We start from the raw sequence: 27,382 nt of genomic DNA on the forward strand, positions 1-27,382 counted from the left end.
AATCATTGTGATCTTCATAATCAGATGGTGAGGAGCCAAAGACCACCTTTTTCCTAGTTTTTCTTAGGTAAGCCATTATCTCTCTCAATCTCTTCTAAATCTCTTATCTCTTCTTTCCTTCCTTCTCTCTCCCTCTTTCTCTCTCTCTCTCTGCCTCTCTCCCTCCCTTTTAAGAATTCGTGACTAGACAAAAACAATAACCTCCCATGTCTGTCTGTACCATGGCTCTCAAGAAATAGTCATCTGACATGTTATTCAATTTACATACACACCAAACAAAAAAAAAAAAGAACTGGATTATTATTTTCTTTAAAATTTTGAATCCTCCACGTCATCTTAGTAGAAGTTAAATCAATGCAATCACTATTGAATGTGATCATGAAGTAAACCCAGGCACTACTTAAAGACTGCAGGAAGCATTAAGATGTGATGCTTTTGAATGAAGTTTATGATTGCAGCAAGGAAATAATGGATCTCTTCCTTAACAGGACACATTCTTCACATCTTGAAAGACTGAACAAATTTCCCTCTCTCTAGGAGACCCTTCCCATAGCCTACAGCAAGTTAGACATTCTCTAACAAATTCCAAGCCTCTCTTCTACAAACACACAGTGTGATGCATCCTATTGCCATACTGTGATCTTTTTGTGCATCTGTTGTCAACTCTGGAGAGAAGAGTTTGTGTTGTATGAATCTCTGCAGCCCCAAAGCTAGCATCATAGCTAGTACATAGATAATAAATTGACAATAGAACAGAAACCCAGCAAAACAAATATGGTGTGTTCATTATTGTTTGCACTGGTTTGAAAAACAGTTGCTTCAATATCATTTAGTACCATAAACAGTACTTTGACATATTCTGTGTAAAAAGTCCCTATCCCAGGCAGTGGCTTAGGAAGAGGGAAAGTGAGTACTAGTCATAACAGTGAACCAGTCTCTGCCTTTAAGGGATTTACAAAATATTGGGAAACATACACAGATATAGCTATCTCTTCCGCCAAAATAACATGGACTATGGCAAAACTATGAATACAGTAAAAAGATCAGTGGTTGCCAGGCACTGGGGAGAAGGAAGGATGAATATACTGAGCACAGAGGATTTTCAGAGCAGTGAACTACTGTGTATGATACTATAAGAGTGGATGCGTGTCACTCATTATACATCTGCCCAAACCCATAGAATGTGCAACACGAAGAATGATGCAAACTAGGGACTTTGGGTGATATTCATCTGCTGTAACAAAGGCACCACTCAGGTGGGAGATGTTAATGATGAAGAAGGCTATGCAGGTGTGGCGGCAGGAGGTATGCAGGAAATCTCTGTATCTTCCTCTTCATTTTCCTTCACTGGGAACCTAAAATGTGTCTTAAAAAGTATTCAAAACAATAAAAGAATGGGACTGCTGGGGAATATGAAATGAGCTTCTTCAAAAAGGAGAGAATGAACCATGCCAGGCACAGAGAATGGTGTGGGCAAAGGCCTGGGAGGCTGAGGGCACACTTTGCTTGGGTATTGGCTCATCTCCACCTGGATAGAACAAGAGTGAGGTGCTGGGGGTATGAAGCCAGACAGAGAGAACCCATGCCATAGATGAACTTGAACACCTTGTATAAATGAGTCATCTGGTCTTTATATCACAGGTAACAGGTCATAGATTCTTGGAATTAAAAAAAGAAAACATTTATCAGATTCATCACAGACAAGACAGAAAACAAGGAGTGCAGAAAGTAAGTTTCCAAAATAGCAAATAACTGGTTTCACTCTTGTAATTCTAGAAAAATGAGAGTAGCAAAGGATCTAATTGAAAGAATGGATTTAGAGTCAGATACTAATGAAAAGTGTTAGCTAACATGCATGCAGAATGCCTTTGTGCCAGTTGCTCTTTTAAGTATTTCAGAGACTGATCAATCCACTGGTCACGGCAATCCTATGGAGGAAAAATTACAACCCCTTTTGCCCAATTTTACACAGTTACTAATTGTTAGGGGGAAGACTCAACACCAGACAATCTGGTCAACTCTTCAGGCTTTAGGCAAATCTCCCAGTTGTCTTGGGACAGAGAGACATGACATGAGTGTGGGGGAGCACAGACACAGACAGAACTTGCAGAGTGCCTGATGCATGACACACGTTTAGGCCACGTGATATGGTTTGGCTGTGTCCCCACCCCAAATCTTATCTTGAATTATAGCTCCTGTAATTCCCATATGTTGTGGGGAGGACCTGGTGGGACATAATTGAATCACGGGGGCGGCTTCCCCGATCGATCTGTTCTCATGCTAGTGAGTAAGTCTCAGGAGGACTGATGGCTTTATAAAGGGAAAGCCCTTTTGCTTGGTTCTCATTCTCTCCTTGCCTACAGCCATGATGAGATGTACCGTTCAACTTCCACCATGATTGTGAGGCCTTCTCAGCCACAAGGAACTGAGAGGCCATTAAACCTCTTTTTCTTTATAAATGACCCAGTTTCGGGTATGTCTTTATCAGCAGTGTGAAAACACTAATACACCATGATTCTGTCACAGACCATGAACAAATGCTATCATGGTTTTTGTTAGTTGTTCTTTTCCTTTAAGAGACAGGGTCTCACTCTGACACTCAGGCTGAAGTGCAGTGACAGGAGGCACAGTCATAGCTCACTGTAGCCTCCAACTCCTGGGCTCAAGCAAACCTCCCACCTCAGCCTCCCGAGAAGCTGGGACTACAGGTGTGAGCCACAGTTCCCAGCAAATGCTATTATTTTAACATAGAAATGGAAATCTTTTATTTCCCTTTTTTCCTTACACTGGAAGAATGGAACATAATTGTATCTGATAACATCATGGCAAGGCATAAATATTAAGGTAACTGGGCTCTTGAGGGAAGAGAAATTAATTCTTTATCACTCATGCTTTTGATCTGGGGTTAAAGAATCACCAAAATGCTCTGTAAGCGATCGAGGAGTTCAAGAAAAGCTTCTAGTTTGGAGTGGGGGTACAGATATTTCTGTAAAAGGAGTCTGGGGGATTGAGAAGGCTCAGGTCCAATGTCCATGGAGAGAAGCCTGGTGGTGAGCTTCTCACCTCTGAGAGTGACTGCTTTTGTTCTTCTAGGAAGATGAGTATATCTGTGCTGTGCCACGGTCCCAGCCTCAAGCTTAACACAGAAGCTGCAAGGAGAGGCTGGTCCTAAAATACGACATTGTAAAAGGAATATATCCTGGACCCCCAAAATCACTAAGCTAAAGGGAAAAGCCAAGCTTGGAACTGCTTAAGGTAAACCTGCCTCCCATTCTGTTTAAAGTCACCCCTCTGCTCACTGAGATAAATGCATATCTGATTACCTCCTTTGGAGGGGCTAATCAGATACTCAAAAGAATGCAACCCTCTGTCTCTTATCTACCTATGACCTGGAAGCCCCTTCCCCGCTTCCAATTGTCTGCCTTTCCTGACTGAACCAATGTTCATTTTAAACATAACTTGATTGCTATCTCACGTCTCCCTAAAATGCATGAAACCAAACTGTGTCCTGACCACCTTGGGCACATGCGGTCAGGACCTCTTAAGGCTGTCACAGGTGCATGTCCTCGACCTTGGAAAAATAAACTTTCTAAATTAACTGGGATATATCTCAGATTTTGGGGGTTCACAACATAAATGTGGACAACCAATGGCTTAGAGGAAACTAATATGTTTGGACAAACAAAGACCTGAAACCAACCCAAATGCTCACCAATTATAGACTGGACAAAAAAATGTGGCACATATATACCATGGAATACTATGAAGCCACAAAAAACGATGAGTTTGTGTCCTTTGTAGGGACATGGATGAAGCTGGAACCATCATTCTCAGAAAACTGACACAAGAACAGAAAATCAAACACTGTATGTTATCACTCATAGGCAGATGTGGAACAATGAGAACACATGGACACAGGGAGGGGAGCATCACACAGTGGGGTCTTTTGGGGGAGGCCAAGGGAGGGACAGCAGTGGGGTGAGGAGGTCGGGGAGGGATCATATGGGGAGAAATGCCAGATGTAGGTGACGGGGGGATGGAGGCAGCCATGTATGTACCTATGCAACAATCCTGCCAGATCTGCACATGTACCCCAGAACCTAAAGTACAATTAAATAAAATGTAAGTTAAAAAAAAATAGAGATATGTGATATAACTGCACCTGTGAGTTGAGGGACTGAGATTTATATTCACAAGAATATAAGTTACTATGTGCAGAAAAAGAAAGCCTGAAAGACAATCTGCAACCAAACCTAATAACGATAACACTAGAGGTTCGGATAGCGGGTGATTAATTTAAATTTCTTCTCCAACAGTTCAGATTCTCTGCAGTTAAATCATATAACTCTAATGAAGATGCACTAACCTATAAATATACATGCATACCTACATATGCATACATACACATACATATATATGCAAACACACATATGGGCATGCACACACACACCCCACAGAAGAAAAAGTCTCAGTGTCATGTTTTAAACTTGTTTCCACCAGTTGTTTTTAGGCTGTCTCTGGCCTGTACACTTTGTAACTGCTATACACTGTGTGGACACTAGATGTCAGGTTATAACTGAGAACCAAATAACCATATGTTTGCAAGGTTGCCCTGCCCTTGGAAGTCACTTGGATTTTTAAAATATTCTACAAGTCTCAGGTTGCAGAATCTTTGAAATTTGGCCATTTTAAAGCATTGCTCAAATGATGGGCACCTAAACATAATGATTTAAAACTCCTTGCACAGACAGCAATGCAGAGCATGGACTTTGGAATCAGACCGAGTTGGCTTTGGATGTTGCCTTTAATAAGCCTTGTGATCTCTAATAAATTCTTTTACTTAGTGCCTGAGATTTTCTCTGTGGCATAGAGCTTGCGAGATTGTTTATAGGATTAAAGAGATAAAGCACCTAAAACCTCCAGCATAGGGCCTGATGTTTTTCTGATCCTCGAAGGGAGCACGGGACTATTTAGCTTGCTGAGTTTCAAGGAGCAGGGCCGTGGGGCAGGACAAGAAACAAATGTTGACCTCATGCCCAGGGCACTCCCACTTGACCTGTCAGTCCATTAACAAACGCTGTGTGACATCAGCAAAACAGATTGCACTCTGGATACATATACACAAACATGTTATCATTTCTTCCTGAAATGAATCATTCATCTATTAATCTATATAGAGTAAGTCCTCATTTAACATCATCAATAGGTTGCTGGAAACATTGACCTATAACACAATTAAAAGGATGCATTAGAACCAGTTTTAATATAGGCTAATTGCTATAAGCAAGAGTTAAGTTCCTATGGCATATTTCTGATCCCAAAAACACCATTAAACTTCTAAATAAAGACCTAAAACACTTCTAATATTTAACTCTGAAGTAAATCTGTATTTTTATTAATTAAGAATAATTAATAAAAACAAATAGGCCAGGCATGGTGGCTCACGCCTGTAATCCCAGCATTTTTGTAGGCCGAGACAGGTGGATCACTTGAGATCAGGAGTTCGAGACCAGCCTGACCAACATGGAGAAACTCCGTCTCTACTAAAAATACAAAATTAGCCAGGCATGGTGGCACATGCCTGTAATCCCAGCTATTCAGAAGGCTGAGGCAGGAGGATCGCTTGAAGTCGGGAGGGGAAGGTTTCGGTGACCCAAGATCATGCCATTGTACTCCAGCCTGGGCAACAGAGCAAGACCCTGTCTCAAAATAATAATAATAATAATTTTCCCAGTATTTGGTGACTCAATGAGTGATAGCAGTTGTAGTGATGGTGGGTTAGGTCAAAGAATAAGTGTCTGCAAAGTGAAATTGTAAGGAGCACCTCCTGCCAACCTGTGTAGTTCACAATCAATCAGAAATACGGTAGCTCACTGAGTGCTTCCATACTTTGTCCTTTCCTGGTGGCTCAGGACAACAAATCAGCCCGGACAAGACACCGTCTCACTGCAGGACTCAGCTCTGGACAAGACTCTATCCCATCTCAGGGCGCACTCACACACACCCACACTCTCTCAGATCACGATGATGCAAACACACCAATTCACCTAACGGGCAAAGCTGTAGAGTATGGGGGGAAATTGAAATACATGGGGAAGAAACACCCAGGCAGACAAGGGGAGAATGTGCCAACTCCACACCGACAGTGGCCCAGATGGCCCGATGCCTTCAAAGTTCACCTGGAAATGGCATTTATTTGAATGGCACATTTGAGACAAGAAAGGATCTTCATCTGACTCTCATGTCACTTTGGTGTGGGGGTGGACAGGCTGCAGTTCCTATTTTGCAGGTGAAAATGCTGAAGCACTACATAAAATTCCACTCCAGAAGGAGTCAAGGAGGAAGTTTTTCACTGTTATTTGTTAGATATGTTAGTCGATTTCACGGAAATAACTTCATTTCAAACCATTACCTTGTTTCCTCTCTACGAACTGACAAATTCCTTCATTAATTTGGTCTCACTCTGCTGGGACATAAACAAACTGGGCCACTGTCGGAAACCCACTGGACAGCGTTATTCCTGAGTCTTTCCAACATACAACAGACAAACCTGTCGCAGGGCAGTCCACGTATCTGTCCTCAAAGATGACCGGCAGGGTGTTCCAATCGCCATCAATGTCCAGGCACTCTGCGGGCAGCGGGGGCATGCTGGTGAGGTACTCCGAGTTCCGGATGTCCAGGGACAGCTGGCTGTGCATCTGTATCCTGGGGAGCACATGGTAGGGTGAACATCCAGGGAAGAGGCAAAGGTTTTCAAACTGTTGCCCCCTCTTCCTAATCCCAGAAAAACACTGGGAAAATTCTCAGCCACTCTGCCCAACACTCTCCCTTTCTTCCACCCACCTATACTCAGCCCCCAGAGCAGTAGACTGCTTTGCTTTGGAACTGGCTGAGGCGTTGAGATTAGAGGACGTGAATTGTAGGGTTAGTGCAAACACAAGGGTATTTATCATAGACCATTTTAGTGGAATATAATAAAAGCAAGCTGAGTTCTTAAATGACTAGAAATCCTGAATTAGTATTTTTGGGGACAAAGTGTAAATCTATATATCCTTTACTTTTTTTTTTTTTTTTTTACTTCTTAGACCTCTTAGGATCTGGTCATATTTTGGCATGTTTGAATTAAAACCTCCCAGAGTCTGTGACTTTTGGAGAAGGCTTGAGCTTGCAGAGCCAGTTCCTGTCTGTCACTCTTGTTCGAGCAGCCAGCCCACTTCGTACTCTCTAGCCTTGTAGACCAGCTGCCTGTCGAAGACCTTCACAGCTGTGAAATGCTGCACAGACTCAAAGCAGCTCCTCAAACCCAGCTTCCTCAGTAACAGATGCAATGAAGATAAAACTATAGACATATATAATATTTACATATCTATATTTCATATAATATACACACTGAATTTACATATTAACTACGATTTCCTATACATATCCATAATATGCATATTAAATATGTGTATTTTGTTTCCTTCTCATTTTTCAATTCGATCTTCACTCACCAAAATAGAGGAGAAGAGTTATTTTTTCTTCCTCAAAGCCCTGAAGGCTGCTACAGCTTCATAACTGTGAATATTCAGAATATTTAACTCTTTAAATATCCTTATTGGAAAATTTACTCCTTTAAATATCCTTCTCTGAATATATACCTCCTTATCTATCCTTCTTGGAATATTTAACTCTTTAAATATCCTTCTCAGTATATTTAACTCTTTAAATATTCTTACCTGAGTGTTTAAATGGAATTCTCAGAATATTTAACTCTTTCAATATTCTTACCTGAGTGTTTAAATGGAATTTTGTTGCAGTCAATTCTGCACTTTTTACCACCCTCTGAATCTGAAACTTCTGGTCCAGCTTTTTATTTATTAGAAAATATGTTGAATACCAGAGGACTTAGGATGGTGTGCACAGGCTAGGAAGTATACCTAGAGGATTGCAGCTTGATTTTAGGTCTAATAAGCTAACAGTCATGAAAAAAAAAGTAATTAAGCAAATAATTACAATATAGCAGGACAGGTGTGGGAGAGTTAGGTCTAAGTTATGTTATGCAGGCTGTGATCTAGGAAAATGCAGCTTCTTGAGCATAGGGCTATCGTGAATGTGACCAAGCACCTAAAACAATGTCTAGCAAGTGTCGAAAACAGACTGAAAATGCTAAAGGGTAACTAGGAATCAGTGCCTTGCTCTGATTGGAGGAATCTGAAGGGTCTGGCTCTAGGCCAACATCCTGTGCATGACCTCTTAGCCCAACCACAGGCAAGTGAAAGGTTGTGCTAGGCAGGCCTCCTGGGAGAAGCTTCCCTGGCCTCCTTAAACCTGAGGCATGGCCAGTGCGATGTGACTGTCAAGAGGAAGTTGCAGGATAGTTGTGTCATGCTAGATGTAACTATGACACTCTTACTGTCTTTATTTGAAGATTAAATATGGTTTAAGAAATGCAAATGGGTACCAAGGTGGCAAGGGGTGGATTTGTGATGGTTGATTTTAGATGTCACCTTGATTGGATTATGTGTTCCCCATATAGCTGGTAAAGCACTAAACATTCCCCAACATTGCATGGATTATTCTCAATGCTTCTGCTGAAAGGGAAACCCAGGTGGTTTGGCATGGATTAGAATGACTGGGCTGCCCCGGGTGTGTCTGTGAGGGTGTCTCCAGAGGAGACTGGCATGCAAATTGTGGGACTGAGTGGGGAAGATCTACCCTTAATGTGGGTGGCACCATCCAATTAGCTGGGTCCTGGATGGAACAAAAAGCAGAGGAAAGACAAATTCATCTCTCATTCTCTCTTGGATCTGGAATGCTCTTTCCCTGCTGTCAGAACTCTAGATTTTCCATCTCTGGGACTCTGGGACTCTCAACAGCCCCCTCTGCACCCACTGGACTCCAGGGGCTCCCAGGCCTTTGGCCACCATCAGCTTCCCTGGTTCTGAGGAATTCAAGCCTGGCCTGAGCCATGCTACCAGCTCCCTTGGTCCTCCAGCTGGCAGAAGGCCCATCGTGGGATTTCTTGGTCTCCACAATAAAGTGAATCAATTGTCCTAACATATTCCTTCTCACTTCTCACTCTCCATTTATATCCTATGGGTTTGTCTCTCTGGGGAACACTGACAAAAACAGATCCCGGTAACAGAAATTAGCAGGTGGTAATTGACTGAAGCAAGTCAGGGAGAAGTGTTCCATGCAGGGATACTCTCTCCTCCAGGGCAAAGATCACAGTTAGGAAACACCGCAATCCACCTGAGTCAGCCCAGCCAAAGGCAGTTGTGATGTCCACTTACCCTGCTCTGTGATTTGAGAATGCCTGTCACCTTCTGTCATACTGCATAACTTACTGATTCGCAATGCTAAGTGGTTAGCACCTGTCTTCTGACACATGCTGCTTTGCTCACTGAAGTGATGTATCCCAAGTGCCTTAGGCAAGGCCTCCTATATGATGAACAGTATTTTGACTAAAAGCACTTGTTACATGAATACAATTAATCAACATGGCGTATGCAGGGAACCAGGAAACCCTGCAAGAGCAGTTCAGAGGAGGCAGCACAGGGAGGCTGGGGCTGCAGGAAGGCCCTGAGCACCTTTTTTGAGTCTAGACTCTATGTGGGCAATGAGGAAACAGTGAAGACCAGCAGGCCAGGAAGGGCCACAACCTCATCTGTGTTTGAGAATGATCATTCTGACCAGGCAGGGAGTTTGTGACTGAGTAGGTTTGTTTACATGTGTGGTGTGTGCAGGTGTGTGGATATGGGTGTGGCATGTGTGTACATATGTTTTCCAGGGTGTATATGCATGTGCATATGTGTTTTCATGGACACATATGTGTTTGTACATACAGAAGTGTGCATGAGTGTGCATATGAGTGTCGCTGGGTGTGTGCATGGGTGCATATGTGGGAATGTATTACTGCATGTACAATGCATGTTGATGTGATTATGTTTTATAGGGTTCTGTGGAGAACAAAGAGGGATAGGTTAAGAAAGGTCAATTAAAAGGCAACAATACTTGACCAATATTTAAAGAAAAAAAAAAAAAAACATGTTCTCTCTGACTTAAGCAAACCAGGAGAATGTGGAATTGGAGTTGAGTTTATTATTAGCAAAACTGGGAGTGAATCCTGACTGCTGACCCTCCAAGGCTCTGAATGACCCCCATCCCAGCCATCACTGTAACTCGTCCACCTGCCTCTTCACACAGCCCTCCTGCCCCACTGACGTTCTCCTAGATCTTTGGTGCAGCTTTCAGGCTGTGTGTGGCCTCAGGGCCTTTGCACTGGCCATTACCTCCACTTGTAATGTTCTGTCCTCTGGGGCTTCTTCCCACCTTCAGCCCTTAGTGTCAATATCACCTTCTCTGAACTGTTCTCCTTTAACACCCTACTTTAGAGAGCCACTGGTCCTATTCGGTCAAATCAGGAACTTTCTATCACCTGGTTTTTTTAGCCCTGTCTTAAATTTTTTTGCTTATTTACAAATGTATTTATTGTCTTCTCTGTACATTGAGGGCTGAGACCTTGTCTACCTTGTTTGTTTTCTAAATCACTGTATGGAAAGCACCCAGGTCAGTTCCTGGATATAATGGATGACGAATAATCATGCAGAGGGAGGGAGGAAGGGAAGGAGAAAGGGACCTGAGTAAGTAAACACGTATAAACAACTAAGAGTAGCATTAACTGAATAAGAAGTCCTCATTCCTTATCCTCAAGAGGATCCAAACAGGAATCTGAACTCTGCCTTGGCCTTGTCAAACTGTCACCTCCCAATCCCCTCCCTGCGCACTCCTCTCCCCACCGATCCCCCACTGCAGAAGCCATACCAGTGGGAAGAGACTAGCCTGGAAGGAAGCCTGCATAGGTCAGCCTTGCACACCTGTGTCTGTGCATGCTCCATGCGTGGCCCCATTCAGCACATGGGCCCCTCCTCATCCATCTAAATGACACTCTGGGGAGCAGAGTTTGCTTGGAAACCAGTTGTTGGCACAGTAGGCAGAGACACTTCCATTCTGAGCACTCAGGCAGAATCCTTGGGTTTTAGTTAGGTTATTCTGTGTGGCACATAGGGAAGGAGTCTCCTGGAGCATACAGGACCTGGCTCATCTGTTCTTTTCAACGTCAGGTTTACCTGAGTTTGAGCTCATGCTATAGGACTGTAATCCTGACTCCAGGAATACAGCACGAAAGCATGAGGATACTTCTATTTCAGGGGTTCAAAAATCTCCTTTTCACTTTATTTCTTCTCATATGTTCCTTAGGATGATGGCTCAACAGTGCACAGAGAAGCCAAAGCCAAGAGGTTATGAGTGTGGTCTCTGGGGTCCAACAGATCCATGTTTGTGTCACTTGCTGGCTGTGTGGTCTAAGGTAAGTGACTTAACCTCTCTGAGCCCAGGATTCCTCAGTTTCTTCTTCTTTAGAGCGGGGAAAATATTAGTACCTACCTCATTGAGTTAATGTGAACATTAAATGAGCCAAAGTATATAAAGCACTCAAGTTTCTGATCAGAGTAACTTCAATAGACTAAGCACCATGAATAAGTGCCTGTTTATTCACACCAGGTAAAATGCCTATTGTGTTCAACCCTATGGACATAGCATCTCTGAGAATCAATTCCTCTTCAAAAGTTAAAACTTAAAATTATCAACACAGGAAATGTAAAAGTCAGAGTGATATCTCATAGTTATTGTTATGAAAACGAGCCCATCAGGATAGGTCTTCTTCCCATCACCCCTTCCACATTCATTCCTCAGCAAACTTTCACTCAACACCTCCTTGCTGTGCGGAAAGCACTGGCTAGACATTGGTAAAACAGAGAAGAGGAACAATAACACACACCCTTGCTGCTGACCAATTCTAAATCATCTGTGAACACGTCTCAAAAATTACGACCCAAGGCAAAAGATGGTCTTCATTTCCAAGGCAATGCAGTGCAATCACATCCCCCGAGAAACGCATGTACTGAAGCAAAAGTTTCAGCCAACACTCCTTCCTTATACCTCTATTCCGCCCTGCCCTGTCCTTTCTTATTCCCTCCTCTCCTATCCTATTTCATTTAAGAAGTAGTACTATTCCAAATACGCTAAGTTGATTTCACTGTCCACTAAATGATTGTGATCCACTGTTTGAGAAACACAATTTAATCTGAGCCTGAACAAAATGTGTCTTGACAGATGAGTTTCACCTGGGCCATGTGCATTGCCCTATGTCCATCCTGATTGGGAGTGTGCCACTGTCTTGTGTGTGAGCAGCATGACCTCCCTGGGGCAACGACCTCTCTCCAGCTCTGACCTCCAGGTGTGCAGAACCACGTTCACGCACAGGTGCCAGCCCTGCATCACCCCTCTTCACTATCCCACGGTAAGCCTCACTTCTCTTCACAGCACTTCGTACCTTTTCTCTAGCAATTTTCTCAGTCTGAAATAAAATTCTCCCTCTGTTTTTAGCTCTTCTTATTCTTGATGACCTGGCTAAACCTATACTTTTTCCAGAGTAGTATCCCTCCTATCTTAGTCTATGATTTATGTTTTCTGTTAATGTCTACTCTTCATTGAAAGCTTACAACATTCTCTCATCTCTAAAGTCACTCAGAGGATAAACACTACAATCTCCTAGGGACCTAGGGAGCTCCATCTCCCACCTGAATCAGGTCTCCACTCAACCATCACCTTCTCCAGGAGACCTCCTGTGACAATTCCATGAACTAGTACTCTCTGTTCCTCTCACACAGATGTATGTTTCCCATAACACTCATTACCGCTTAGCATATCATATCTATGTACTTGTATGCCTTCCATTGTCAAAACATAAGCTCAATGAGATAACGGATTTGTCTGATTTATTCACTGTTGAATATCCAACACCCCAAATTGTGACTAATGCACAGTCAACACTAAATACATTATTTATTGAATGAAGGAAACTTCCCTTTACAGCTAAAAGAAAATTAGATATAAGAGATTCAGTAAATAGTTTGATGTCACTATCATTACAAGTTACAGAATCAAGATTTCAAATCTTGTATGTAAGATTTGAAATGACAAGGCCCATCCTCATTTGCTGGTAAAAGAAAAACAAAAGCATTAACCATAATTATCACAGTACACAGTCCGAAGTCTTTTTCCGGCTGACAAGCCCCCACACGGTTGGGTCCCTGCTGCCCTCCGCCCCCCTCGCCTCTACTACTTTCTCACTCTATTCTAGCTACACTTGCCTTCTTGCTGCTCTTCCAACACATTGTGCTTCTGTATCAGCACTTTTACGACAACCATTCTGTCTGCCTAAACAGTATCCTCGTATGTCATGGCATGGCTTGCTGTAACCCCAGACACTCTTCAGATCTCACTTCTTCAAAAAGACTTTTTCTTATCACTTTGCCTAAAACAGACTTTCTCCTCTACTCATTGCTGCTGCACTGCAGCCCATTCACACTGGTTTGCAATGGCTAACTCTGCACACCCTTTCCCGATTCCATATTCAGTGATAGCACACTGGCAGCCTGAAATTGACCACTGTGAAAACATTTGCACAGAAGAAACCAGCAAACACTACAAAGGCAGTTCGCCGTTTGTCTGTTTTTGCTCTTCTGAAAGCTGGTTGTTAAACATTTATGAGGGCACTGGTCATACCCCATTTCTCTTCATTTTCTATGTTCTTATCTTGCCTTTTTTCTTCTACTTGTCAAAACTTGAAATTACATAATTTCTACCTTGCCTGTTTCTTGACTAGGATGAGTGACCCATGTATACAGCACCTTTACTGCATTCTTGCCGTATTACCACTCCTATGTGGACAATACACATTTGCTTATTTCTTCAGGCACCGTCTAACATTTTCTGAGCAGAGTCTGTGGCTAGTTCCATGCATTCCCTGTGCATGGAAGTGCCCATTATGTCCTCCCAAATGCTACCTTACCCACTATGTGGATGAGGAAGCTGAGACTGGATGGGGGTGAGAAAAAAAAAAAAAAAAAACAAGAAGGACAGAAACATAACTCTCCCAAGACCAACTGCTAATAAATGCAGGAATAGGGTCTCGAACCCATGCAATCTAAGTACTGGGTCATCTGCAGTTTGTACCGGTGGTCGGTGTTCCAAAGCTCTTCCAGGAGAGCAGTGGTCTTTGAGTCTGTCTCCTCTATGTGTGCTCACACTCCTTGAGAATGTAACCATGGCTCCACAATCTAAGGTTTACCTATTGTTGCTGTGACTCTGGAAAGAAGATTTCCTGCAGGGATCTTGATATGCAATATTTTTCTCAGTGACCCTCACAGTTATGTTTATATGTGTCATCAGATTAGCTCTTCTTTTATTTTAGTTCTAGAAAATATGTTCTCCCAGTTCTAGCTGGGTACTGGGATAAAGGAATAAATGAGTGAGTGGACGACTGTAGAAATTCCTAGACTAGTCTTTTCAACACACAGCTGTGCTTCCCTTGGTGTAGCTCCCTCACTTGCTGAATCCATGAGACAAGCTGTGAATGTCACTGTACTTTCCAAACAGAACAAAGTGTGGGGAGAAAATAGGATTCTAATGAGAAAGGCGAAAAGGTCTCCAGGTCTGTCTTGAGTGATGGATGGGTCTTGAGTGTTTCTCCTTCTATTCTTGCTATGGCATCTCAAACATTATTCCATCCACATTTAATTTCTGAGGTGACCATATCGTTTGGAAGCAAAATGAAACCCTTGGATTGTAGAGCAGAGGACAAAACATGTTAAAGGATTCTCTGCTGCTGCTCACCTGGGGAATCTATGAGAGTGTGACCTCATCCTCCATCAACCCTCACAATTCATTGAGTAATTTTCATTTTGTTTTTTCAGGAAGAAGACAAACTTAGAAATTCATCAGCCCTCCTAATTTGGTAGTTCAGACTTAATTCTTATGCCAAATGCATTTCATAGTTACCGCAGAGTCTCAGGCGAATTCTGTGTTTTTCCGACATAGTTTGTGGCCACACCACCTGCTTCTAATTCATTTTGCAGAGGGCTCAGCACAGATGTCTTCAGGGACCTAGGGCTCCTTGATTCTGTCTACAAAACCATGACACTCAACAAAAGAAAGTTTGGGCTGGTGACCTTCTCTGCCACCTGCCAGCTCCCACCTCTGCAAGCTGTCTGACACTCTTGTGCCTGCAGAGGAAATGCAGACAGAAAGTGCAGAGGTGGGCAGACTTCTCCCCTTCACATCCAGTGAGGAAGTCAAGAGTAACTTTTAACAAGCCTGTCTGGGGTGGCTGCTTTTAGGAGTCAAGTGAGCATGCAATAGATGACTTACAGATTCTCCTGAAATGTCAGGACCGCAAGTTTTTGGTGCTCCATATAAAAGAAGGCCTCAGAAAACCTTCGGACCTGCAGAATAAAACAACGTCAACAGTTCAATTCTTTAGCTAGATATTACCTGCACTTTCTCTTTTTTAATTGAGGTCAAAGAGATGAATGGCATTTTCTAATAGGAGGAGAGCCGTGCCCATGACCTGAAGGTTCTGAAACAGTCTTGATATGCCTCCAAGCTGATCTCTCTCATTTACATCTCTTAGCCCACACTTGGTTTACAAACAGAGGTTAATGCAGTCTATAAAACTGTTCTTACGTTGCTTTTCCTATTATTTTTAACTTGAGGTCTTATTTATTCTACTAGAATATAAAACCTCTGTGAACAGGGTCCATACATAAATGCAGGTGAAACTGAATTCCCAAAGCCCACCATGTATGTTCTCTCAATATTTTGTGTACTCTGACCTTCATATGTTTCGTCATCTTGTTATAACAAGATGTTGGTCTAAATACCAGCATATTTAATTATGCATTAGCACCCACTATGTGCACCTAAGCTGGTGGCAGAGAAATACACAGAGAGCAATGTTTTATGTTAGAAAGCACTGTTTCCAAAGTCTTTTCTAAGCACTTATAATATTCCTTGTAATAGGCTCTGACATCCTCTGGGATTACCACAGCAGGAATTCTATGAATGACACAGCAAAGGCCTGAGAGGCTAGGTAAGTTCCCAATGCCGCCCTGCATGTTCATGGTGGAGGCAGGAAAGCAAGAAGATCTAGAGGCCAATCCCAGTGCTTGATCTAATTCTCATAAAGTTTCCTCCAAAGAAATCAAATGCATGTGACTGGAGAATGTGCACCACCTGGTGACTCACCCTCAGGGTGTGGTGCTCCTGGGTGAGATAAGTGGTCACTTGGGAGTGCAGAGTGACTGTGTCCAGGAACTGGGTCCACAGAGCCATCATGTGGGAGGTGAGCCAGGCCAGATCCTTGCTTATCTGCTCGGCAATCTTCTCTGGATTGTTCAACATCTGGAGAGGCAAAAAAGGTGGTAGTCAAGGCCCCTGACCATGAAGGCATTGCAGTCTTCCTCCTGAAGCCTTTACTGACTTTTCTGTTTTCAATAAATCACTCTCCTTTCTCCGCACATCTGTAGCATTATATTACACCTCATAGGACTACAGGATCATGTTATCATGTTTGATCTGGAAGCTAAAACAGCAATGGCAACAATAAATTATTTGGGTAGTTCCTGGCTGTCTACAGAAAAGCACCCACAGCCCTTAGCAGGCAAGATCACCCACTACCAAGTCCCGGTGTATCTCTTCCATTTCATTTTACTTTCATGCATGTTCTAAATACAGCTTACTCTTAGGGTTCCATAAAGATCTTGCACCTCTAATAGTTTTCCTCTCTCTTTGTTTATCCTGGATAAACCCTTTCAACTTTTCTATCCAAGCCTTCTAATCCCATCACCATAAAACTCAATTCTCCCTGCCTTTCAATTCCCAGAGTCAAGAACGCTTTATGATGTATTTGCAGTTGCCACCAGCTGGAAACCTTTACTCACATTCTCCCCAAACTCTTCAAGATAGCCCAGATCCATATACTGGACTCTACTCTGTGTCCCATCACATTCTGGACATAGTACTTTACAGCAGTTATAACTTCCAATCATTACTCTCTCCTGTTTGGAAAGTCAACACTGGGCACTTTACGGTGCTCCTCATGTAATCCCCAGCCACCCTCTGGTAGAGTTACTGTGACCATTCAATTACAGGAAGTGAAACAAGAGTTAGTAAAAGAATGCGCAGTCTTACGCAGAGCAGGGATCCAATTGGAGAGGTGTATGACTATGAAGCCACATCACCATGCCACCTTCACATGGTAAGTGTTTAAAACACCTCCTGAGAGAAGAGAGCATCTCTATAACCTCACAGCACCTGAGGAGTGAGGCGGTTTGTGCATAGTAGATGCTCCATAGCTTTTCTCCACCATCCTCCTCACATTACTCCACATTTTTTCTTTGAGAGACAGGGTCTCGCTCTGTGACCCAGGCTGGAGTGTAGTGGTATGATCATGGTTCACTGTAGCCTTGAACTCCCAGGCTGCAGCAATCCTCCTGTCAGCCTCTGGAGTAGCCAGGACTACAGGTATATGCCACTTCACCCAGACAACTTTTTGTAGAGATGGGGTCTCACTATGTTTCCCAGGCTGGTGTCGAACTCCTGGGCTCAAGTGATCCACCTGCCTCAGAGTGTTGGGATTACAGGCATGAGCCCCGATACCTGGTTTCACTGCACATTTCTTAAGGAGGATTCCTAGTTGCATTAACTAAAACTAAGAGGAATTAGACTAGAGAGGGCCTAGAGGCTTTGGGAGAGACCCTCTAGACAGAAGCGCTTTAGAGGGCTGCAATTCAGAGCCAAGAGAGCCATCTTTTGGGAGAGAAACTTGAATTCTGTAGAGGTGACAAGAGGGTTCACATCTCTGAGGATGGCAGAAAGCCAGTTGCCAAAGTCTGTCACTGACCTCTAAGCTTCAGCACTTATTCAAGCATTTAATGAGTAACTTCCATGTCCCAGGCACATGTTTGGAATGAGAGAGAATTCAGAGTTGAACAAGAGCGAGTTTCTGTCTGTGTGGAGCCTTGTTCAGTGGTGGAAATAGGAATAGAGTTAATAATTAAAAGTGTCACGGCACTCTCTACCATACACAATAGGCCAGGGACACATAGCCACAGCCACATCCAATCCATTCCTTTCCCTTCCTTGCCCTGTGCCTCAGTTTCTCCATCTGTAAAGTGAGAATGCAAAGAAAATTACTGCTTTTGGATGTAATAACACATGAGGAGATCCAAGTCCAAAGAGCTTGAAATGCTGGACATTTCTTCTGCTATTCTTAGACTGAAAACTGGTGCTAGATGGAGACTGATTGGGTACAGTGGGGCATCCCAGAGTAAGAAAAAGAGGGAAGGAGGGGTTTGGCACACAGTAAGGTTCTCTAAATGTTGCAGATTTTTGCTTTATCATGAATGACTTGCTTCCAGATACGGAACAACATTCAGCCACAGCATCATCTCTGAGCTACTTTTTCTGAAAGGTAAGGTAAGTCTGTGATGATGACACAAACCACAAAACTCCAACATGAGGGGATGGCCTGCACTTTCTTCTGATGGAAGCTTTCCTTCCAGTACTGGCTCTGGGGCAGGCAAGGGACAAATAGGGAGTGTCCACTGTTGGCCCATTCCCATCTATCATGGCACTACTGCCCCTGAAAGCGTCTCCCACCTCACCTCTGCGTACCTCCCGGCCGAGCCCAATGCACACGCCCATTCCCAGCCACACGTGGGCTGCATACACACCTGGCTCTCTCCAACCCCAGGCCCTCGTTCAGGCTGCATGGTATCCCTGCAGCACCTTCTGTCACCTTGCAGTTTCCCTTCTCTTCATCACGTTGGACTTGTCCATCCTCTACCAGGTAACCATTTAAGAAGCCAATTTTGTGTCTCCTTGTTTCTTTTTTATTCTTTTTTAAATTGTACTTTAAGTTCTGGGGTACATGTGCAGAACATGCAGTTTAGTTACCTAGGTATACACGTGCCATGGTGGTTGGCTGTATCCATCACCCCGCCATCTACAGTAGGTGTTTCTCCTAATGCTTTCCCTCCCCAATCCCCCTGCTCCCTGCTATTCCTCCCCTAGCTCCCTACCCCCTCCTATCTCTCCCCCATTCCCCCACTCCCTCTTCTATCCCCCCACCCCCCAACAGGCCCCGGTATGTGATGTTCCTCTTCCTACATACATATGTTCTCATTGTTCAACTCCCACTTATGAGTGAGAACATGCAGTGTTTGGTTTATTCTTTTTTAAAAAATAATTTCAACTTTTATTTTAGATGCATAGAGTCCATGCGCAGTCCATATTGTTTCTGATGACCCTGGAAACTTCTCCAATGCCCCGCCTGTAAGTCTAAGCTCCTCCTCCTCGACGTGTGCTTGACCCGCACAGGCATCGCTCACGGCAGGCCTACACACACGTTGCTTGCTTTACCCCTACATCGCTGTTTGCCTGCATTTTGAGCTTTAGCCTTCTCAGCACTCCCAGCCCCAGTGGCTGATAGATAGGAGGGGTCAGTGACTCTTTCAAAATGAACAGGCAGCTCGGTGTCAGTGGGAGGTATCCCAGGCCTCCAGAACTCAGACTGCCTTTTCCAGGGTTCTTTGTTCCCTCCCTCCGAGCACCATCATCCCCCCACACTGCCCCCCACCACCACAGTGGCACCAGCGAGGACAGCATTAATCCAGAGCTCAGCCACCAGAGTCAAAAAGAGAAAAAAGACAAGCTATTCATTAAATGTGTCTTTGGGAGGATTATATTTCCTCTAGTTGATTATAGAAATGGCTTTAGATGAGGTTAAAGAAGCCTCTAATTAAGCCACAAGGGGACTTTTCTGTTGCACAGATGCCCGGGCCTGTGCAATCACAGATGGTGGGCTTGGAAGGCTTTCTTCCAGAGACCGAGGAGGCCCTTTACTCTAACAAGGAGGCAGCTGCAGCCCAGAGCTATCACAGCTGAAACACCCTGAAAAAAGGCCCTGCCATCCATGCCTGCCACACTTTTGTCCTCATCACCCAGGCACTAACCAAGCATCTTTGCTCACTCCCTCACTCCCTTGCTCTGCTCACTGAGAGCCAGTTCCATCCCAGGGCTGTGCCAAGCTCTGGGAAGCCAAGCATAAATGCATACAGACCCGGAAGAGACATATGATCGTGTTATAGCTATTCCATTAGATAATTATAATATATCTGTAAAGTACTGTGCAAGAGATACATACTGAGTACTGTAGAAGGGTCATGGAAGGCTTCCTGGAGGAGGTGATAACCTACATTAGGTCTTCAAGGTGAACAGACATTAAGTCAAGAGAAGCCTGCTTTACATGCCATGAACATACTACGCTCTCTCACTGGTCCTCAATTATGGTTGCCCACCACAATCTCTGGGAGGCTGTAAGTCCACCAATGTTGGGGCCCATCTCAGCTTTCCTGAGGGTGTGGCCCAAGCATGAAACATTTGCACATTTTTCCTAGATGATTTTAATGGGCAGCCAGGATTACAAACCCCTGCTTTGTCACAACCCCTGCCTTTGTGCATGTCCTCATCTTTATCAACAATCCCTCCCCAACACCTTGTGTGCATACACACACTACACCTGTGGTGTCTCCTGTTTCAGATCTCAGATCACTGCCATCCATCCAGGCGCCCTCTCCTACATATACAAGAGGGGGTCTAAAAACAACAGTGGTAACACCGCCCATTGAGAGTTACAGGGCACTGTGAGCCAAGAGCTTTACAGACATTTTAATTTACTTAATGACTTAATCCTTACAGTAATCCCACCCATAAATCTGATATTATCACTCTTATTTTATGGATGGAGTCACTCAGGCACTGGAAGGTGAAGCAACATGCCCAAGATTACAGATAGCAAGTGGGAGGCAACGTCTGGACCCAGGAAGCCCAGCTCCAAAGCCCTGTTTAGTTCCCATGCAATGCAGCCTCTCATTAACCCCTCTAAATGCTGTGTGGACATGCATGGTGGCTCCTGTCCCGCTGCATGTATTACAACAGCATGCTCACAGGTCTGCTCAACTCGCTTCCATATATATTTGCAGATGACAGGAGGAATCTCCTGAAAACTTTGCATTTATCAAGCTCTTTAAACTCAGAGGATACACCTGGAGACTTCTGGCATGGGACTCACTTGATACCTCCTTCATTGAGAATTTATTTTTCCTTCAGATGTTCAAGGATTCTTATAACCACAACGTAGCAATAGTTCTGCAGTTTCTGCATCCACTTACATGACTTTGGACCAAGGGTGATGTGGATGAAAGAAAATTCAAGTTGTTTTGGTAGACTTTTTTTCTTTTTTGAGATGGAGTCTCATTCTGTCACAGGCTGGAGTGCAGTGGTGTGATCTCAGCTCACTGCAACCTCCACCTCCCAGGCTCAAGTGATTCTCCTGCCTTAGCTTCCTGAGTAGCTGGGACTACAGGTGTGCACCACCATGACCAGCTAATTTTTTGGATTTTTAGTAGAGACAAGGTTTCACCGTTTTGATCAGGATGGTCTCCATCTCTTAACTTCATGATCCACCCTCCTCAGTCCCCCAAAGTTCTGGTATTACAGGCATGAGCCACTGTGCAGGCCCTGGAAGACTTTTATCAATGAAAATGAAATCCAAGATCCTGACTTGAGTTCAGTTTGATAATTACTTTGGGATCTATTCTCTACCTGGTGCTATTTGGAGACTTGTTTTGCATTCTGCTTCAGCAAATATTTCTCACACTTCATATGTTTTCGTAACAGGCTCCAAATATAAATAGAACTCAGTCTCTTCTATGCAGGAGTTCATGGCTTAGTGGAGTAAGAAAAAAGTCACACAAATGATTAAACTTCACTGAGCAATGGCTGGGATGGAGTGCAGCACCGTGAGACCCAGGAACTCACCAGGAGCTCTCAGATCCCAGGATCTCAGATGGTTTACCGAGAAGTCAGCCTTTGGTTTGGGCTTTGTAGGCTGGTGGGGATTGTGTCAGGAATAAAAACAAGATGGCATCATCCAGACAGAGGCCATAGCTTGCAGAAAGACGCTGGGGTAAGGATCCTAGTTTTCCCCCTGAAGGTCTGAAATACAAGGTGTGCAGGAGGGCTGGGGCACCTCAGGGACTGGTAAGAGAGCATCACATACCCATGGCTTTGACTTTCATCCTAAGCCATCGGGCCTTCATCCTGCCAGTGAACAGGAAGTACCAGGAGTTTTAACCAGGACAGTAAGATTTGCCTGTTGGTTTCTGTGCTTCCTGCAGCACGCTCTGTATGGGAGGCTGTGCAGAGCCAAAGATGAGTCAGATAAGGTCTCCACCATACTGGGCTTGTGGTTACAGAAGAAGTCCCTGTGAAGTGTGATCCTGTAGTGTGGTGACGTCTCACTGGGCCCAGAAGCTTCCCCATTTCATAGGACAACCCATAGGAAGGCAGGCTGGGCACTACTGCCAAGGCCCTGAAACCTCCGGAGAGATGCTGTGTGTGTGCTGCTGCAGAAAAGGCTGGGCAGAGAAGAGCTGAACCCTGTGCCCCACTTCACGGCATGGCAGAGGGGGACAAGGAGACAGCTGTGTGCCTGCTGGATGTCCACCTACAGGGTGACCCCCAGTGAAGTTTTAGAGTTCAGATACTCACTGTTCAAACCGCGGTACATGAAATCCCAGCTGCACCATTGTCTCCTGGGAACTTGTCTGAATTGCAGAATCTCCTGCCCCACCTCAGCCCAAAAGAATCCAAATGTACATTTTAACAAGATCCCCAGGTATTCATGTGCACACTGAAGTGTGATAAGCTCTAAAATTGGAGAGAGAAACTGGTGTTTCTTAAACCACCTGTGTCTAGCTGAGCTTGGTGTTCCCCAGCGGCCCTGGGTAGGCTCTCAATAATCTAAGCTCAGAGTTGTCCTCTAGAGTTAGTGCTGTGAAGTCCTAGCATCAGGGCTTCCCTGACCTGCAAGACAGGGAAGGAAGAGGTAACAGTGGCCACGGTGGACAGCCAGCCCCCAAAGCTTTAGTGTCCCTACTAAGAAGCAGGCCTAATAAAACCTACATCTCAGCATCAAAACGAGGACACAATGAGCACATGTGTAGCACACTAATCAATGGGACCAGCGTAGAATACCTGCTTAGTTTCTCGGAACTGCTTTCTTTCACTCGTTGCTGGAAGGTGGATGGTATGCTGCAGGGCCACTTATGCTCTTTGCCCCCTTGAATTTGAGATCAGCTCCTCCACAGCAGGACCTTGAGAAGCCACTGGGCCTCACCAGACCTGAGTGCCCTCCAGAATAACCGACTTCAAAAGGTTGGTAAATGGACCAGTGCACTTAAAAACCCTCTGGCGAGAAGATTGGTCAAAGCAAACAAACACATGAAAGAAACAAACCCCAAACACACAATCTCCCGCACCCCCCAAAACCAACAAAACACGCTGCCCACAATCAGAAGCTGCTCCCTCATGCTTACTGGCTGCGCTTATCATTAGTAGCACCTGCTAGGAGGGTACAGCTCTGGGGAAGACTATGTGACAATTTGGGATCTCCCAGAAGTTTACTGGGGCCAACCAGGGAATTCTCCTGTGTTATAGAAAACCCTATATTGCTGTACTATAAAAAATTAAACAACAACAACACTGCTCTCAGACTCAGCATGTGTTGGACTTGTTTATATCAAGCACACGCCTGAGTTTCATTAGAACCTGCAGGTCCTCTGTGGGAAGAACACCCCCTCTTTCTAATCAGACTTCACAGTAGGGGTCCTCATCAGCTGCTCCAACTCACCTCTCCCCCTGCCCTGCATCCTCACCTGGGCCTCACCTTTGTGATCCCCAAGTGCCTACACTCCTTCCGTCTGGTGGGCTCTTACCCTGGGCTTTGCGAGGCTGTTTCCTCTGCCCTGAGGGTCCTTCCCTGACTGGTGTCTGACACCCTCCCACTCCTTCAGGGCAATGTCTCAGGCGCCATCCCCACCTCTCCAGGCAAGATAAGGTCCCTGCTCCTCCTTGTTCCTGCAGCTTCTCATCTCTCGCTCCCAGGTTCCAGCACTGACCACATCAGCACTGTCTGCCTTATCTGTGAACAAATATCTTTCTTGTTGAGCTGCAAGTAAGTCCTGGTTGGTGTCTTCCGACTTTGTATATCCAGTGAATAGCCAAGAGGTCAGCACACAGTGGACGCTAAGTAAATGTTTGTAGGAACCGTATGGAGTAAAGCTTCATCCACACCCTCCATTACTACAGAGCTCTATGTCTTCCAGTCGCTTTAAATCACCCAAAACACTTCCCAGCCCTCCCACCCCCACCACTGGCAGGAGTAGGGAAGCCAGGAGGTGGCGATGTTCTGCCTCTAAACAGTGCTGCTGACTCTAGGCTTGCTCTTCAGGGATTTTTGGGAAGCAGATGTTTCTTCCATCCCAATGGCCAGGCCAGTTCTTCAGCAAACCAAGGAGTAGGTGGAAGCACACCACCATTCACCCTTTCCAACCTCTTTACCCAGCCACATCCCTGCAGCGGGTGGCTAATTTAGTTGCTTTGTATAAAATAAAACCTGTGGCAGCATAGTCACTCAAAAGCAAGAGGCAGTCACCCGGCAGCTTGGGGCACTGCCCTGGAAAAGCAAGGCAACTAGTTGACACCTTATAAAATATACTTGATCAAGTCATTTGCAGCCTGCATCCTAACCCCTGAATCTCCTACCAGAGCCACTCTGGGAACCAGACAGCATAGCATTGCAGTGGAATGCAACTGGCCTTGGGTTCAGGCCTTGGGCCCACCAAGCGATTAGTGGACTTTAAGGAAGTCACATTCCTCTGTGTCCACTTAAAGCAAAATAACTGGAGACACTTGAGTACCTCCGTCCTTGTCCTTGTCCTCCCAGGGCTGCAGCAAGGATAGAGCCTGGTGAACCATAGCCTGGGAGCCAGCATTCTGCAGGCCAGGCATGTTGGTATTGTCACTGTGGTGATGGTAATTAACCTTAATCACTGTTTCCTCCTGGGACTTAGGGGATTGTGGGTACTCCTCCCTAGAAGCTGCTGTGGGGCCCGCAGGACTTTTGCTCCTGCCACCTCCCAAAAACACTCGCCCTAGGTCCTTTACCTGCACATCTCCTGTGAGGGGTTGAGCTCAATGGGTTTGACTGAGTGAATTTTGCCCCTGCCGGCACCTGAAGCAGCCAGCTAGCTCTAGCGCCTACTCTCCAGTTCCTGCCCATGAAGGGGTTAGGGGAAATCTCCTGCTTCAATTCAGTATCTGTATCCATTGTGGAGTCCTGATAAGATAAGTAAGCAACAACGAGGAAAGGGTCCCAGATGTGGGAGAACAATTTTTCTGAGACATAGTTAATCACAGACAAGCAGCTGGCACAATGCCCTTTTCCCAAACACCTTGTTCTGCACATATCCCCAGTAGCACAACCTTATCTGCATGGAGCCCCTCCAGGAGAGCCCTATAAAACTTCCCTCCAGGCTATGACTCTTTGCAGACAACCCCTTCTCTGCAACCCTTGCAACTTAACTTCACACCCCTGTACTTTAATAAATCTGCCTCTCTTTACCTATGACTGTCTTGGTAAGTTCTCTTAGCACCTGCAATGCCAGCCCCAGCCAATTGTACCCATGACAGCCACATCCACAACCCTCGCCACTGTAAATCAAAAATAAAGTTCCAAGCCCCCAAACTAACTGAATGAACCCCTCCTCTTGCTGAGGGGCATTCGAACGCAAACCTGGAGCACTAGTCAGGCCATCATAGGAGAGGTTGGTTAGACATGCCTCACTATACCTTCCCCCCTTTGGAATCCCAGCACCGCTGACCAGCAGTAATGTTCAAACAGAGGCCTTGAGACTTGCAAAGCAGACTCCTTACAGCAAGAAAATACCAACACCACAGACAGCAGGCCCTGAAAGAAACTAAAGTGTTTTACCCTAAGATACAGAAATTTAACATATTTCGTATGGCTTGGCAAAGCTGCCTCTTTAAGGGAAAATTTACATTCTGTAGAGAATCTCCTTCCCTTTCTGTTCTTATTCTTTGTTTCCTTTTTCCTGATGTGGGAGAGAATTCACTAAGAGTCTGGAGCCTGTTTAAGTCCGATAAGAAAAGCTTACCATCTATTCTTTTTGAAGCCTGCTACCTAAAGGCCTTCATCTGCATAATAAGAACTTGGTTTCCACAACTCCTCATCTTAACCCAGACTCTCCTGTATTGATTCCAGGTCTTTAGACAACTTCTTTCAACCATTTGCCAATCAGAAAATCATTGACTCTACTTATGATCTGGAAGCCTCGCTCCATGCCCTCAACCCCCAGCTTTGAGTTGCCTCGCCTTTCCGGAACAAACCAATGCAGATCTTACATGTATGACTGATGTCTTATGTTTCCCAAAAATGCATAAAACCAAATTATAGCCTGAACACCTTAGGCACATGTTCTCAGGATCTTCTGGGGCTGTGTCATGAGCCACGGTCATTCATATTTGGCTCAGAAGAAATCTCCTCAAATATTTTATGGAGTTTGACTCTTTTCATCAATACCAGGCCTATGGAATAGAATGAACAATGATAAGGACAGCAACAACACTGGTGACGGCATTTTGCCCCAGGCTCTGTTCTAAGTACCGTGTACCTGTGACCCCACTTCATTCTCCTATGGCCTGCCCAATGATGGACAGTCAGCTGGCTGATTCAGGACTGTGCCCTGCGGTCTGGGCAGAAGCCTGTACCCACTACTTTTCAGGTGATGCATGACACAGGACAACAGCACACACTGGTCCACTGGATCGGTAAATGAACACACTGAGTCCAAGCTCCTTTCGCAGATGGGCCAAGAGCCTCAGGGTGCTGACATTAAGGGCTCCAGTGTTAGTCAATTACTCATCTTTGGTACTGTTCTTGCAATTCATTTGTTCATCCACTCATTCTAGCATTCACTAAGGGCTCCTAGGTGCCAGGAGCCCTTCTAAGCAAAAGTCCCGGAGTGAACAAATCGCTTCCCTAGGCTATGGCTGCATGAGTGAGAGGTCACCACTGAGTCCCCACCTCTGAGACCTGAAGAGCACTGGATCTGGGGAGCACTGTGGGCTTGGAAAATGTTTGTGAAATTAATAAAACCTCTCACAGGCCAAATGACTAATGGCCATCATTCCCAGGAAAACACTGATCCTTTTTGCCATGAAGACAAAAGGAACCTGGACATTTAACCGTATTCCCTGCCAAAGGTATGAGTATCACCAAAATCTACTTTATGACACACACACAAATGACAAGCCAAAGCCCCCACCATTTGAGAAATGCTTGCACCAAACATGACGGTTTGCATTTTCTGTGTTTACTGCCCTGGGCCAGGCCTCATGGACCCAGTCTCTATTCCCTGCACCCACACTGCTTCCTTGGCTTGCATCACGCTGGGGAGGGCTCAGTGTCACAGGGACCAGCAGCCTGACCCTGTTCTGCCAGTGCTGTGCCTCTGGTCAGTGGCCCATCCTGTGTAAGTCAAGCCCCGTTCCTTCATCCACTGAACAGAAT

The 27,382-nt window shown here is 44.8% G+C and overlaps 1 protein-coding gene across 3 annotated transcripts in view; it reads right to left on the reverse strand.

Annotated features, from left to right (window-relative positions):
- Positions 1–27,382, reverse strand: part of FAM135B (family with sequence similarity 135 member B) — a 350,423-nt gene that overhangs the window by 29,974 nt on the left and 293,067 nt on the right. For all 3 annotated transcript variants that reach the window (XM_032254400.1, XM_032254381.1, XM_032254390.1), the window contains 3 exons: positions 16,132–16,287; positions 15,256–15,329; positions 6,551–6,705 (listed from right to left, as the gene is read on the reverse strand). In XM_032254400.1, coding sequence (XP_032110291.1) covers positions 6,551–6,705; positions 15,256–15,329; positions 16,132–16,287 — 385 coding nt within the window. The remainder of the gene's footprint in view (positions 1–6,550; positions 6,706–15,255; positions 15,330–16,131; positions 16,288–27,382) is intronic.

The sequence above is a fragment of the Sapajus apella genome, unplaced genomic scaffold (assembly GCF_009761245.1).
Source record: "Sapajus apella isolate SASKATOON/1434 unplaced genomic scaffold, GSC_monkey_1.0 scaffold3, whole genome shotgun sequence".
Taxonomy (NCBI): domain Eukaryota; kingdom Metazoa; phylum Chordata; class Mammalia; order Primates; family Cebidae; genus Sapajus; species Sapajus apella.